The sequence below is a fragment of the Bombina bombina genome, chromosome 3, assembly GCF_027579735.1.
Source record: "Bombina bombina isolate aBomBom1 chromosome 3, aBomBom1.pri, whole genome shotgun sequence".
Classification (NCBI taxonomy): Eukaryota; Metazoa; Chordata; class Amphibia; order Anura; family Bombinatoridae; genus Bombina; species Bombina bombina.
In genome coordinates, this window is record NC_069501.1 from 1,062,735,789 (window position 1) to 1,062,752,044 (window position 16,256).

The 16,256-nt window shown below is 36.4% G+C and overlaps 1 protein-coding gene across 2 annotated transcripts in view; it reads right to left on the reverse strand.

The window, feature by feature from the left end:
* The window catches only part of TNS2 (tensin 2), a 382,090-nt gene that overhangs the window by 145,132 nt on the left and 220,702 nt on the right, over window positions 1-16,256 (reverse strand). For both annotated transcript variants that reach the window (XM_053708325.1, XM_053708326.1), the window contains exons 13-16: window positions 13,693-13,753; window positions 3,034-3,118; window positions 2,522-2,651; window positions 738-803 (exon numbers count right to left, since the gene is read on the reverse strand). In XM_053708325.1, coding sequence (XP_053564300.1) covers window positions 738-803; window positions 2,522-2,651; window positions 3,034-3,118; window positions 13,693-13,753 — 342 coding nt within the window. The remainder of the gene's footprint in view (window positions 1-737; window positions 804-2,521; window positions 2,652-3,033; window positions 3,119-13,692; window positions 13,754-16,256) is intronic.

Below are 16,256 nucleotides of genomic sequence, written 5' to 3' on the forward strand. Positions count from 1 at the left end.
GTGTTAAACTCAGTATAGACTTTTGATAGTTTATTTTTATTTAAAGGGACATGAAACCCAAAGTTTTTCTTTCATTATTTGAATATAGCAAACAATTTTAAACAATTCTCCAATTTATTTCTATTATCAAATGTGTTGAATTATCTTGTTATCCTTTGCTGAAGGAGCAGCAATGCCACGCACTACTGGGAGCTAGCTGAACACATCAGGTGAACTAATAACAAAAGGCATATATTTACAGCCACCAATCAGCAGCTAGCTCCCAGTAGTGTAGGATATGTGCATATTCTTTTTCAACAACAGATACTAAGAGAATAAAGTAAATTTGAAAATAAAAGTGAATTTTAAAGTGTATAAAAACTACATGCTCTGTCTGAATCATGTAAGTATAGTTTTGACATTTCTATACCTTTAATTATTCACTAGTTTTTAAATTGTCATAAAAGCAATATTTACTGTTTACTTCCTCATACAGTCATGCCAATCATTTTTAGGAGATTAATGCAATGCAGTTTTCAACAGTAATAGAGTATTATAGAATTGTATCCGAACCTAGCTTGCCCCCCACAAGATAGTATACCCCATTTCCCAGAAACCCTCAGAAGTTTATAAGATAAAACCTGTATGGTATATAGTAAAAGGCTTAGATGGCTCCTGCTATATCTCCAGCCACGAGTATAAACAATGTGGAGAAAATAGCAAATGTTTACTTTCAAGTGTATTGCAAAAGATCTTACCTTTCAATTTTTCATGACCAGAAGAAAATATAAATTCCACAGCAGCATCATCAGGAAACCTTTCATCTTCGTGAGAAAAAGGAGATATGTTTATGAGGAAAATACTAATACAAGCATTAGAAAGACAGTAACGTAGTAAATGTTCAGATACGTTTGTTCTCTTGGTATCCTTTGTTGAAAAGCCTACATAGGTAGGTTCAGGAGCAGCAATGTAGTATTGTTGAACTAGCTGCTGATTGGTAGCTGCACATATATGCCCCTTGTCACTGACTCACCTAGTTCAGCTAATTCCTAGAAGTACATTGATGCTTTCTCAACAAAGGATACCAAGAGAATGAAGCAAATTTGATAGTAGTACAATTGAAAGATGTCTAAAATCAAATGCTCTATCTGAATAATTTTGGTTATCACGTAAGGTTGCAATATTGCATATAACATTACATCATGGTATACCATTTTTTTTATCATACAATAACTTTGTTGTTCATTACTACTCACTACATGGATTTTATTATAACAGAAATTACTGACCACCTTATTTCTCTCACCACGTGATCCTGTTCTTCCTTTAATGTACATGGGATCTTAAAGGGACATGAAACCCACATTTTTTCTTTAATGATTTAGAAAGAGCAGGCAATTTAAAAAAAACTTTCCAATTTAACTATATTATCTAATTTGCTTAATTCTCTTGATATCCTTTGTTGAAAAGCATATCTAGATAGGCTCAGTAGCTGCTGATTGGTGGTTTCACATAGATGCCTCGTCTGATTGGCTCACCCTGTGCGTTGCTATTTCTTCAACAAAAGATATCCGAACAAGGAAGTACATTAAATAATACAAGTAAATTGGAAAGTTGTTTACAATTGTATTCTCTATCTAAATCATGAAATATTTTTTTTGGGTTTCATGTCCCTTTAAAGACTAATTCTGCTTCTTTAAAGCAGAGAATCTACAAGATTCACAGCTCAAGTAGCTTAAAAGGGACATTCCAACCAAAATTGTAATCCACACAAATGCATTTCAGTTTTAACAGAAGCATTTTTGTAATATACATGTAATAGCAAAAAAGCTTCTACTAAAATCTATATCTGTTTTCAGGGTATTTAAGTATTCACCGTGCTTGTACCATCTGGTAATGACACAATTTGTTAATTGCAGACATGATACAAGCCCCACTGGCACTGCGAGCAGCTGCAGTATTTAAAATGCTGGTGCACTGAGAATATCTGACACTAAAACAGTGATATCTTTTACTAGAAACATTTTTGCCAATACATTTATATTGCAAATATGTTTCTATTCAAAGATGCAATTCATCTATGTACAATTACATTTCGAACGGAATGTACCTTTAAGTATTCCTGTAAGTGGCTTATATAGAGAAAGGTATTGGTTCAAGTACTTAACTCTTTGGCTACAGCACACTGTCTAGCAATGCATTCCACAAAATAGTTTGACTTAATGTTTTTATAACATATATATCATACTTTTTATATTTTGTTTTGTATTCAATTTCAAAGAAATCATTTGGAAACCCATGTTGATTTTATATTCATTTTACAACTCTGATCCAAGTTATTATCACTTCGTTATAGTTGGAGTATAAGTTGTGCTAACTATTATGGCTGATGATTTCTGACAAAAGATGCAAGTCTAATTATCTTTTTGAGACAGCCTCACTTTAGGACACTCACTTTGTTTGAATAGCATTTTCAGTTCAAGTGATTTAACTCATTCTCAGACTATGACACATAGCTGTTTCGGAGAAAGTATGTACTAACCTGTGCAGGCACAATCCAGCTGGTCCTTACTGAAGCACAGGTGCGTGTTGTGAACAGTGCATGTATGGAACTGAAGCCTGAAGAGAACTTCTCTCTCGTGGGGCTTGCATTGCTTATGATAACACTTCACCTAAGGGAAACAAATATGTATTCAAATTATCACATTGTGCTACTTAATCTACTACTTTCAAAAATGACTATTCTCATTTGATCACTAGGCTGAAATCATAACTGAATAAACCTGTGTTGTGTGCCAAGGGTACCATGGCTATATTATAGGAGGAGCAAACTAATGCTTGCCACCATATTAACTCTGTGTTAATAAAGGGGGTGGATCAGACTACTCCAGACAGCATGGCTTTGTAACTAATTTTGCTTATTTTTTAAAATTACTTTGAAATACTAGCCAGCAATTTTTAAACATTTTTTATGCAAACTATAGCCCTTTTAGGATATGCACTGATCTCAACATATTGTATGGCACTTTAAATAGTTTTACATTCTCTACATACCATTATGTCTCCTTTTAACAGAAGTGCAGGCTCCAAACTTATGCAGATCTGACGCCTTTGGGTAGATGAATCTCCAAGACTCAGACTAAAAAAGTAATAAGGGTAAAAGGATCACTGTATTACTCAAGTAACTAATAATAATGGAATAGTTTCGTTTGCTCCCAAAACTGTTTTTATAAACTTACAGCTATGTGAAACATACACTTACGGGCATGTGCACATGTATGAAATAACAAATTCTTGTTGTATGTCTGGGGTAGTGGTGCACAAAAGTGGGACTTTTTTTTACCTTTAGTTTAGAGGCTCTGAGCATGCTTTATTTTAAATCCTGCATTATATCTTAGCATGTTGAGATCTAATCATACTGCAAGTGATGTCACCTTTAAGGGACTTAGTAGTAAACTTTGTTTTTCTTTATTTCATCTAATACAGGGCATTTAAAAATGTAATTCAGTTTTCTTTTGTTGAAAAATGATTTTTCCTGTCCTGACAAAACCAAGGTTTTCTCGTTATATTGCAGAGGTGTGCTTGTCTCCCGCAGTACAGTCAGTCGTCCTTATCAACCAAGAATGATTATTAGGAAGTACAAAATCGATACCGCAGAATTAGTTTGAATGTAAATTTAAAATGTAGACAACAAACAAACAAATGTCAACATGTGTAAATGCTCTTCTTACATATGTATGATAGAAAATATATTTAACACCGGATGTAAGAATTAAAGAGGGTTTTTTGACCCCACATAGGAATGAAGTGGGAGGTTAAAATAAAGGTCAGTGGGAGGGAAGAGGTATTTTTAGGGTGGGCAGCAGAAGTTGCCATCAGTCTGTCTTGCAACTGCAAAGATAAGTTTGCTCGTTTTTCATTGATCTTCAATTTCGACAACTGTGTGTTCGCAATCAATAGGTTGATATCTAGCTCCATGCCTGTGGCCCATTGAGACTTTTTGTGTTGGAATGTTTGAGATTGAACGTCTTTTTTTCATGCCGTTCATGTTCCTTTTCGTGTCAATGTCGTTGCTGATTATTTTGCTTTCAGTGGGTGCACTTTCGGGAGGTAGTACCGGAGGCAAAGTAGGAGGGAGTAAGTGTGGAGTTTTATAGATTGATGGGGGTGCCGCGGAGAGCCTTTACTCGTAATACATGAAAAGTTTATGTTCAAACATGGAAAATGTAAATTGGGGTGCTGTTTAGGCAAGGGGTGCTGGAATCTGAAGAAAGGTGGATGGATTGCCTTCCTGGTTGGATTGAGGACTGGAGAATTAGGTGTTTATCTAGGTCTATGGTTAATCCAAGGATAGCTGCTCTGGAATTTTTGTTTCAGTTGTTAGTGAAGGTTAATTTAACTAAGGCCTTTTTGGTGAGACTGGCAATTAGGGATATTTGTAGAGGGAACAGACATGGAGACCAGAGTTTTGAGGGGGGTGTATACCTCTGATTTTGAACTTTCTTTTGTCTCAAGCAGCATAAGTATTAGCCTTTTTTTGGGGCCTAGTATCTCGGAATTGGTGGGAACTAATAGAAGGGACACTGGGGGTTTGCAATTTGGGGATGTGTCTCTTAGGAATGGGGTGGTTATGGATTTGGTTGTATAGGGCTAAATTACCAGGATGGTGTATTTGCAGTCAAAGGTAATTGTTGTCCAGTGGAGGTGGTTAGGGCATATTTAGCCTTAAAGGAACAGTCTAGTAAAAATGTAACTTTCATGATTCAGATAGCACATGAAATTTTAAACAACTTTCCAATTTACTTTTATCATCAAATTTGCTTTGTTCTTTTGGTATTCTTTGTTGAAACCTAACCTAGGTAGGCTCATATGCTAATTTCTATGCCCTTGAAGCCGCCTCTTATCTCAATACATTTTGTACAGTTTTTTTTTTACAGCTAGACAGCGCTAGTTAATGTCTGTCATATAGATTAACATTGTGCTCACTCCCGTGGAGTTATTTATGAGTCAGCACTGATTTGCTAAAATGCAAGTCTATCAAAAGAACTGAAATAAGGGTGCAATCTGCACTGCAGAGGCTAAGATGCAATGTAAAAAGTATATTATGTTGGTTATGCAAAACTGGGGTATGGGTAATAAAGGGATTATCTATGTTTTTTAAACAGTAAAAATTCTGGAGTAGGCTGTCCCTTTAACACAAGTTGGTGGTTTTCTATTGTTAATTCACATAGATGAGTCGTCTTTATCCTGCTTCCAGTCCATTGCAGTTCTGAAGAAGGTGTTGAAGGAGTTGGGATATAAGGAGGGAGAATTAGGTCATATTCTTTCAGGATTGGGGCAGCTACAGAGGCAGCAAGTCTGGGTTTGGGTAAAAATGTGATTAAAGGACCAATAAACACAATATAATAATATACACCTAGATTACGAGTTTTGTGTTACGAGTCAAATAGCAGCGTTGTGGCCCATAACGCATAATTTTCCCTAACGCAGCCATTACAAGTGTTGACAGTACAGGAGTTCCGCAAGCCTTTTAGTCTGTACCGCAACATCAGTACCGCACTCCTAAAAATGAAGTTTTTTCATGGGATTCCCATAGCGGCGGTATTACGAGTTTTGCGGTGAGGCTAAAAAGCGAGCATTACAGCCTAAAATGACAAGATCCGTACCGCCATCTAAAGTCAGTAGTTATGAGTTTTACGCTACAAAGCTGTACCATAAAACTCATAACTAAACTGTTACAAAGTACACTAACACCCATAAACTACCTATTAACCCCTAAACCGAGGCCCTCCCACATCGCAAACACTATGTTAAAGTTTTTAACCCCTAATCTGCCGCTCCCGATATCGCTGCCACTTTAAAAAAAATACTAATCCCTATTCCGCCGCTCCCTGACATCCTCACCACTATAATAAAGTTATTAACCCCTAAACCGCCGCCCTCCCACATCGCAAAAACTATTTAAATATTATTAACCCCTAATCTGACGTCTGCCACATCGCCCCCATACTAAAGTTACTAAGCCCTACACTGCTGCAACTATACTAAACCTATTAACCCCTAAACCGCAAGCCCCCCCACAACAAAATATACTAAACTATTCACCCCTAAACCAAAAGCCCCCACATCGCAATAAACTAATTTAAACTAGTAACCCCTAAACCTAATGCCCCCTAACTTCATTTTAAAATTACAATTTCCCTATCTTAAATTAAATTAAAACTTACCTGTCAAATTAAAAAAACTAAGTTTAAACTACCAATTAAAATAATATAATAATACAAATAAAATTAAACTAACTACCAATTAAATGAAACTAAACTGCACATTAAAAAAATCCTAACACTACTCTAAAAATTACAAAGTATCTAAATACAAAAACAAAAAAATACTAAGTTACAAAAAATAACAAACACTAAATTACGAAAAATAACAAACGATTTTATCCAAAATAAAAAAGAATTACACCTAATCTAATAGCCCTATCAAAATAAAAAAGACCACCCAAAATAAAAAAAAAAACCCTAGCCTACAATAAACTACCAATGGCCCTTAAAAGGACCTTTTGTGGGGCATTGCCCCAAAGATATAAACTCTTTTACCTGTAAAATAAAATACAAAGACCCCCCCAACAGTAAAACCCACCACCCAACCAACCCCCCAAAATAAAAAACCTAAATCTAAAAAACCTAACCTACCCATTGCCCTGAAAAGGGCATTTGTATGGGCATTGCCCTTAAAAGGGTATTTAGCTCTTTTACTGCCCAGACCCTAAACTAAAAAATAAAACCCACCCAATAAACCCTTAATAAACCCTAACACTAACCCCCTGACGATCCACTTACAGTTTTTGAAGTCCTGCTTGAACGATCTTCATCCCGGAATTGAAGTCCTAATCTAGGCGGCGAGAAGTCTTCATCCAGGCGGCCTCTTCAATCTTCATCCCAGGGGCGAAGTCCTGATTCAAGCGGCGAGAAGTCTTCATCCAGGGGACGGCCTCTTCAATCTTCATGCAGGCGGCATCTTCAATCTTGATCCAGGAGGCGCGGAGCGGGTCCATCATGAAGACATCTGGCGCGGAGCATCCTCTTTATATGGTCGCCGCCGTATACTAAATCTTCAATGCAAGGGACGCAATTCAAGATGGCCCATGCATTCCTATTGGCTGAAGAATTTGAATCAGCCAATAGAATGAAAGCTGCTAATATCCTATTGGCTATTCAAATCAGCCAAAAGGATTTGAGCAGCCCTCATTCTATTGGCTGATTCAAATTTTTCAGTCAATAGGAATGCAAAGGATGCTATCTTGAATCGCGTCCCTTGCATTGAAGATTCAGTGTACGGCGGCGACAGTATGAAGAAGATGCTCTGCGCCATATGTCTTCAGGATGGACCTGCTCCGCGCCTCAGAAGATGCTGCCTGGATGAAGATTGAAGAGGTCGCCTGGATAAAGACTTCTCGCCGCTTGGATCAGGACTTCGCCGCCGGGATGAAGATCGAAGAGGCCACCTGTATGAACTTCTCGCCGCCTGAATCAGGACTTCAACTTCGGGATGAAGATCGTTCAAGCGGGACTTCAAAAACTGTAAGTGGATCATTAGGGGGTTAGTGTTAGGCTTGTTTAAGGGTTTTTTGGGTGTTTTTTTTTTTAGTTTAGGGTCTGGGCAGTAAAAGAGCTAAATGCCCTTTTAAGGACAATGCCCATACATATGCCCTTTTCAAGGCAATGGGTAGCTTAGGTTTTTTAGATATTTTTATTTTTTATTTTGTGGGTTTGGGGGGGTGGGGTTTTGTATTGTTAGTGGGTATTTTTATTTAATAAACAGAGCTAATTTCTTTAGGGCAATGCCCTGCAAAAGGCCCTTTTATGGGCCATTGGTAGTTTATTCTAAATTAGTTTTTTTATTTTGGGGTGTTTTTTTTTTATGGGTATTAAAATAGGAATATTTTTTTATTTTTGATAATTTGTTTGTTATTTTGTGTAGTGTATATTTTCAGGGGGTGTTCTTTTTTTTTTTAGCAAAAGAGTTGTTTAACTTAGGGCAATGCCCTACAAAAGGCCCTTTTAATGGCCCTTGGTAGTTTATTCTAGATTAGGCTTTTTTTTAATTTTGGGGTGTTTTTTTTTTTTTTTTTTTAAAGGGTATTAGAATAGGATTAATCTTTATTTTTTTGGATAATTTCAGGGGGGGGGGGGGGTTGTAATGGTATATATTTTTTTTTTGTAATGTTAGGTTTTAGTGTAAGGCAGGTTAAGTTTTATTTCACAGGTAAATTTGTATTTATTTTAGCTAGGTAGTTAGTAAATAGTTAATAACTATTTACTAACTAGTCTACCTAGTTAAAATAAATACAAACTTACCTGTGAAATAAAAATAAAATCTAAGCTAGCTACAATATAACTATTAGTTATATTGTAGGTACCTTAGGTTTTATTTCACAGGTAAGTATTGACGGCTCTCCCCATTGATTTCTATGGGGAAGGCGTGCACGAGCACGTCAAAACACTGCTTGTTTTTGGTGCGGTATGGAACTCAAAATCTCCATATCGCCCGCACAATCCGGGTTTTTTTAAACTTGTAATGGCAGCGCTATAGGGCGTTAAATAACGCAACTTTTGTTGTGTTCTTTTCTTTCCCTATAGCGCTCAAAACTCGTAATCTAGGTGGCAATTATTAAATACATAATAAAAATACAATGCCAAATCACTAAGGTCTAGATTTGGAGTTTGGCGGCAGCCGTGAAAACCAGCGTTAGAGGCTCCTAACGCTGGTTTTAGGCTACCGCCGGTATTTGGAGTCATTCAAAAAAGGGTCTAACGCTCACTTTTCAGCCGCGACTTTTCCATACCGCAGATCCCCTTACGTCAATTGCGTATCCTATCTTTTCAATGGGATCTTTCTAACTCCGGTATTTAGAGTCGTGTCTGAAGTGAGCGTTAGAAATCTAACGACAAAACTCCAGCCGCAGAAAAAAGTCAGTAGTTAAGAGCTTTCTGGGCTAACGCCGGTTTATAAAGCTCTTAATTACTGTGCTCTAAAGTACACTAACACCCATAAACTACCTATGTACCCCTAAACCGAGGCCCCCCCACATCGCCGACACGCGATTAAATTTTTTTAACCCCTAATCTGCCGACCGCCACCTACGTTATACTTATGTACCCCTAATCTGCTGCCCCTAACACCGCCGACCCCTATATTATATTTATTAACCCCTAACCTGCCCCCCACAACGTCGCCTCCACCTGCCTACACTTATTAACCCCTATGGGGAAACACTTCCTACGTCTTCACCTAACACTCTAACATGTACCCCGAGTCTAAACACCCCTAACCTTACACTTATTAACCCCTATTCTGCCGCCCCGCTATCGCTGACCCCTGCATATTATTATTAACCCCTAATCTGCTGCTCCGTAAACCGTCGCTACTTACATTATCCCTATGTACCCCTAATCTGCTGCCCCTAACACCGCCGACCCCTATATTATATTTATTAACCCCTAATCTGCCCCCCACAACGTCGCCTCCACCTGCCTACACTTATTAACCCCTAATCTGCTGAGCGGACCACACCGCTACTATAATAAAGTTATTAACCCCTAATCCGCCTCACTAACCCTATAATAAATAGTATTAACCCCTAATCTGCCCTCCCTAACATCGCCGACACCTAACTTCAATTATTAACCCCTAATCTGCCGGCTGGAGCTCACCGCTATTCTAATAAATGTATTAACCCCTAAAGCTAAGTCTAACCCTAACACCCCCCTAAGTTAAATATAATTTTAATCTAACGAAATTAATTAACTCTTCTTAAATAAATTATTCCTATTTAAAGCTAAATACTTACCTGTAAAATAAATCCAAATATAGCTACAATATAAATTATATTTATATTATAGCTATTTTAGGATTAATTTTTATTTTACAGGTAACTTTGTATTTATTTTAACCAGGTATAATAGCTATTAAATAGTTAAGAACTATTTAATAGCTAAAATAGTTAAAATAATTACAAATTTACCTGTAAAATAAATCCTAACCTAAGTTACAATTAAACCTAACACTACACTATCAATAAATTAATTAAATAAAATACCTATAATTATCTACAATTAAACCTAACACTACACTATCAATAAATAAATTAAATACAATTCCTACAAATAAATACAATGAAATAAACTAACTAAAGTACAAAAAATAAAAAAGAACTAAGTTACAAAAAATAAAAAAATATTTACAAACATTAGAAATATATTACAACAATTTTAAACTAATTACACCTACTCTAAGCCCCCTAATAAAATAACAAAGCCCCCCAAAATAAAAAAATGCCCTACCCTATTCTAAATTACTAAAGTTCAAAGCTCTTTTACCTTACCAGCCCTGAACAGGGCCCTTTGCGGGGCATGCCCCAAGAAGTTCAGCTCTTTTTCCTGTAAAAAAAAACATGCAATAGCCACCCCCAACATTACAACCCAACACCCACATACCCCTAATCTAACCCAAATCCCCGTTAAATAAACCTAACACTAAGCCCCTGAAGATCTCTCTACCTTGAGTCGTCTTCACCCAGCCGAGCCAAATTCTTCATCCAAGCGGAGCAAGAAGAGGTCCTCCATCCGGTAGAAGTCATCACCCAAGCGGGGCAGAAGAGGTCTTCCATCCGATTGAAGTCTTTATCCAAGAGGCATCTTCTATCGTCATCCATCCGGAGCGGAGCGGCAGCATCCTGAAGACCTCCGACGCGGAACATCCATCCTGGCCGACGACTGAACGACGAATGACGGTTCCTTTAAATGACGTCATCCAAGATGGCGTCCCTTGAATTCCGATTGGCTGATAGGATTCTATCAGCCAATCGGAATTAAGGTAGGAATATTCTGATTGGCTGATGGAATCAGCCAATCAGAATCAAGTTCAATCCGATTGGATGACCTCTTCTGCCCCGCTTGGATGAAGACTTCTACCGGATGGAGGACCTCTTCTTGCTCCGCTTGGATGAAGAATTTGGCTCGGCTGGGTGAAGACGACTCAAGGTAGGGAGATCTTCAGGGGCTTAGTGTTAGGTTTATTTAAGGGGGGTTTGGGTTAGATTAGGGGTATGTGGGTGGTGGGTTGTAATGTGGGGGGGGGTATTGTATGTTTATTTTTACAGGAAAAAGAGCTGAACTTCTTGGGGCATGCCCCGCAAAGGGCCCTGTTCAGGGCTGGTAAGGTAAAAGAGCTTTGAACTTTAGTAATTTAGAATAGGGTAGGGCATTTTTTTTATTTTGGGGGGCTTTGTTATTTTATTAGGGGGCTTAGAGTAGGTGTAATTAGTTTAAAATTGTTGTAATATATTTCTAATGTTTGTAAATATTTTTTTATTTTTTGTAACTTAGTTCTTTTTTATTTTTTGTACTTTAGTTAGTTTATTTCATTGTATTTATTTGTAGGAATTGTATTTAATTTATTTATTGATAGTGTAGTGTTAGGTTTAATTGTAACTTAGGCTAGGATTTATTTTACAGGTAAATTTGTAATTATTTTAACTATTTTAGCTATTAAATAGTTCTTAACTATTTAATAGCTATTGTACCTGGTTAAAATAAATACAAAGTTACCTGTAAAATAAATATTAATCCTAAAATAGCTATAATATAATTATAATTTATATTGTAGCTATATTAGGATTTATTTTACAGGTAAGTATTTAGCTTTAAATAGGAATAATTTATTTAATAAGAGTTAATTAATTTCGTTAGATTAAAATTATATTTAACTTAGGGGGGTGTTAGTGTTAGGGTTAGACTTAGCTTTAGGGGTTAATACATGTATTAGAATAGCGGTGAGCTCCAGTCGGCAGATTAGGGGTTAATAATTTAAGTTAGGTGTCGGCGATGTTAGAGAGGGCAGCTTAGGGGTTAATACTATTTATTATAGGGTTAGTGAGGCGAATTAGGGGTTAATAACTTTATAATAATAGCGGTGCGGTCCACTCGGCAGATTAGGGGTTAATAAGTGTAGGCAGGTGGAGGCGACGTTGTGGGGGGCAGATTAGGGGTTAATAAATATAATATAGGGGTCGGCGGTGTTAGGGGCAGCAGATTAGGGGTACATAGGGATAATGTAAGTAGCGACGGTTTACGGAGCAGCAGATTAGGGGTTAATAATAATATGCAGGGGTCAGCGATAGCGGGGCGGCAGAATAGGGGTTAATAAGTGTAAGGTTAGGGGTGTTTAGACTCGGGGTACATGTTAGAGTGTTAGGTGAAGACGTAGGAAGTGTTTCCCCATAGGAAACAATGGGGCTGAGTTAGGAGCTGAACGCGGCTTTTTTGCAGGTGTAAGGTTTTTTTTCAGCTCAAACAGCCCCATTGTTTCCTATGGGGGAATCGTGCACGAGCACGTTTTTTAGGCTGGCCGCGTCCGTAAGCAACTCTGGTATCGAGAGTTGAAGTTGCGTTAAATATGCTCTACGCTCCATTTTTGGAGCCTAACGCAGCCATTCTGTGGACTCTCAATACCAGAGTTATTTTAAAGGTGCGGCCAGAAAAAAGCCAGCGTTAGATACGCGGGTCGTTACCGACAAAACTCTAAATCTAGCCGTGAGTTTGAATTTCAAATTAATAGTAGATTTCTTAATGACAAATATTAGTTAGTTATATTGTCCCTCCCACTGCATCATGTGACAGCCATAAGCCAATCACAAAATGTATATAGTATATTCTGTGAATCTTGCACATGATCAGTAGGAGCCATGTAAGACTGTGCACATTTAGATAATGGAAGTGAATTGGAAAGTTGTTTAAAATTGTGTGCTTTATCTGAAAGTTTAATTTTGACTTGAGTGTCCCTTTAAGAGAATTGGCAGTTGGATGTCTGGCTGTTTTAGGTTGTATGTCCGTCCTGAGTTAGAAGTTTAGTTTGTATGTGTTTCTTTTAACAGGTCCATTGCATTGTTGGATCATCAGACATTCATATATTTATTGGGACGAGACAGGCAGCAGCAGTTAAGCAGCAAGGGTTGCAATTTAATCTAAGAAGGAGTTGGTGAACCAAATAAAGAGAGATCTGGGTAGGTTGAAGGAGTTATTTCCAAGATTAATAATTGTTTGATCTGAGGTTGAATCCCAAAGTGTTTGGAGGTCAGCTTGCGATGTTAGGAAGCTTGAGGCCTCTAGGAAGAAAGCATATAGAATAATTAGTGGCTTTGTATTGGGGCTTGGTGGGTTTGGAATAGATATGTGGAATTTCAAGGAGAGTCAGGTAAATGCTTCTTTCTAAAAGATGGGGTTCAGCTGAATGAAGTGGGGCTTCACCTGTTCAATTATAACATCAGAAAAGTGGTGTTAAAGGCCTTGGCTATGGTGGAATGCTTGTCTTATGTAAAGTGTAAGTAATTATTGAGGTGGTAGCTCCCTAAGGGTCGGGAGAGAAATTGGTGGGGAATGTGCCAGGCGTTCTCGTCAGTGGAAGGCATATTTGGGGACAAGCATTTTCTGGGCTGTATTAAGTGTTTGATAATTTAAATGTTTTAACGGATGTTTATATGGTAAATAAATATTGGCCACGGCATTAGTAAATATAGTTTTTTTATACATTTATATAGAATTAATACCCTGTTTTTATTTTTCTTCCAATGTATTCATTCTAAAATGGTAATTTAAATGCAAACAAGAAGGTGTTAAAATGGAAACAGCAGGAAACACGTAAACTTACTAGATGCCTGATGTATAGACAAGCTGCATGGACTGGTAGATCTTCAAGAAGGGGCGAAATCCTGAGAAAGAGATATAGAAAGTAATGGCAGTGAAGAAAAATAAAAGGGGAGACAATAGTTAATTATGAAGGCAGACATAAAAAAGGTACAGACCATAGCAGAAAATGAATTAAATTTAATCAAATAAGTCAGAATGGCTATAACTGTGTGATACTACTAAGATATTTGTTTAGATAAAAAAAAAAATAAGTTCTAAAAGTATTTTGTACTAAAGATATTATAATAAGCATATGGGTAATGTTTATTAAATGTAATGAATGCATTAGTTATTGTCACATTATGTACTAATACGGCAATCATTTACTCATGGCTGTATTTGATGCATGTCCATTGTAAGGGAAGACACTTACCCTTCCACCTGGGCCTATCATTCAATACCAAATCATATCACGGCACTAAATTGCAATTTATAGCAAGCAGATGTCTGCCATATGTTGGGAAGATTAATAGAATGCACAGAATACGGAGGACTTGATGTGATTCAGTTATGGGAAAATGCACCTATTCTGACTTGACACATTACTGTCTGGACAGTTTGGATTAGGGAAAATACTACCTTGTGCTAATTATTGAAGACTGTTGTTTGGGTGCTAATGTAAAGGATTTCAAAATTAACCCCTTACATTATTAATTAAAACAGGAAGTCTATTATACAAGAAGGGTTAAACCGTAATGAACATGCCAGGGGTCGAGCACCTTTTTTTGACAGCGTGCCCCCAATGGTGATTATCTAAAAAAAAAAATCATGAGTGCCAAGGTACTATTAAAAATACATTATAGGGACAATGTACTGTAAAAAAAAAATGTTTTTTCCTTTAATGTGTTTCCACTGACTGATAAAATGTATGAGACATTGCTTCCTTGGGATTATTTTTGTACATGAAATCGCAGGTTTTGTTCTTTAAAACCGCAACCCATTATGGGCCAGATTACAAGTGGAACATTATTTAATGCTCCCGCTTGAGCGCTAACTCTGCTAGAAGTAAGCCTTTTGCGCTTGTATTAAAGGAATAGTCTTGTCAAAATTAATGATTCAGATAGAGCAGTCAATTTTAAGCAACTTTCTAATTTACTCCTATTTTCAATTTTTCTTCATTCTCTTGGTATCTTTATTTGAAAAAGCAAGAATGTAAGCATAGGATCCAGCTCATTTTTGGTTAATCACCTGGGTAGCACTTTCTAATTGGTGTCTAAATGTAGCCACCAATCAGCAAGCACTATCTAGGTGCTGAACCAAAAATGGGCCGGCTCCTAAGCTTACATTCAAATAAAGATACCAGGAGAACAAAGAAAAATTGATAATAGGAGTAAATTAGAAAGTTGCTTAAAATTGCATGCACTATCTGAATCATGAAAGTTTAATTTTGACTAGACTATTCCTTTAAGAGTTGAAAGTAAACAGTTTTTTCTTGGACGCTAACCCAACACGCATAAAAATCCAAACTTAGAATATTGTGGGTTTGATAACCTATTCCCCCATATAAGTCAATGGAGCTAAAAAAGGGGGGGGGGTAAACACCCTACTCGCCCGCAAACACAATTCTATATTCTAAAGTGCACTAACCCAACATGAAAATAGGAATATTTCACATCCCAATGTTCTTCACATAAAAGAATATGTTCTATTTATTTAAAAAAATACATATTTCTTCATATAGAATGGTAATATTTTGGTACAATATATCTATCTATCTATCTATCTATCTATCTATCTATCTATCTATCTATCTATCTATCTATCTATATATATATATATATATATATATACACATATACGTACTGTGTATATATATATAGAAGATTATATATAGGTGTATATATATATATATATATACACACATACACAGACATATATAGGAATATCTATTTCAAAATACTTTCTTTGCTATGTGCACAACATTGGAATGTGAAATATTTACAGTAAATACAAAGTATAACAATATATGAAATATGAATATTGCATACATATGCTTTTACATGTTTTCATCTACTTAACTGCAAAGGGCTCCAATGCACTTACATATATGTCTTTATGTGTGTACATATGTCTCTACATACATATATTCACATATAAATACAAATGTACACACATATAAACACAAACACACACACACACATTATATATATATATATATATATATATATATAAATGTGTATATATATATATATATATATATATATGTGTGTGTGTGTGTGTCTGTTAAAAAAAGGGCAGGCATAGGGCTTTAACAGATATATATATATATCACATTTTATATATATATATATATATATATATATGTGTGTGTGTGTGTGTGTGTGTGTGTGTGTGTGTCTCTGTTAAAAAAAAGAGCAGGCAAAGGGGCTTTAACACCTGAGACCTCATATCTTCGAGCCCTTATAATTTTTTTTTTATAAACACCCGCACACATACATATGTATATGTATCTCTGTTAAAGACTTTTGCCTGCCTTTTTTTAACACCTGAGACCTCATATCTTTGAGCCATTTTTTGTGCATTTTT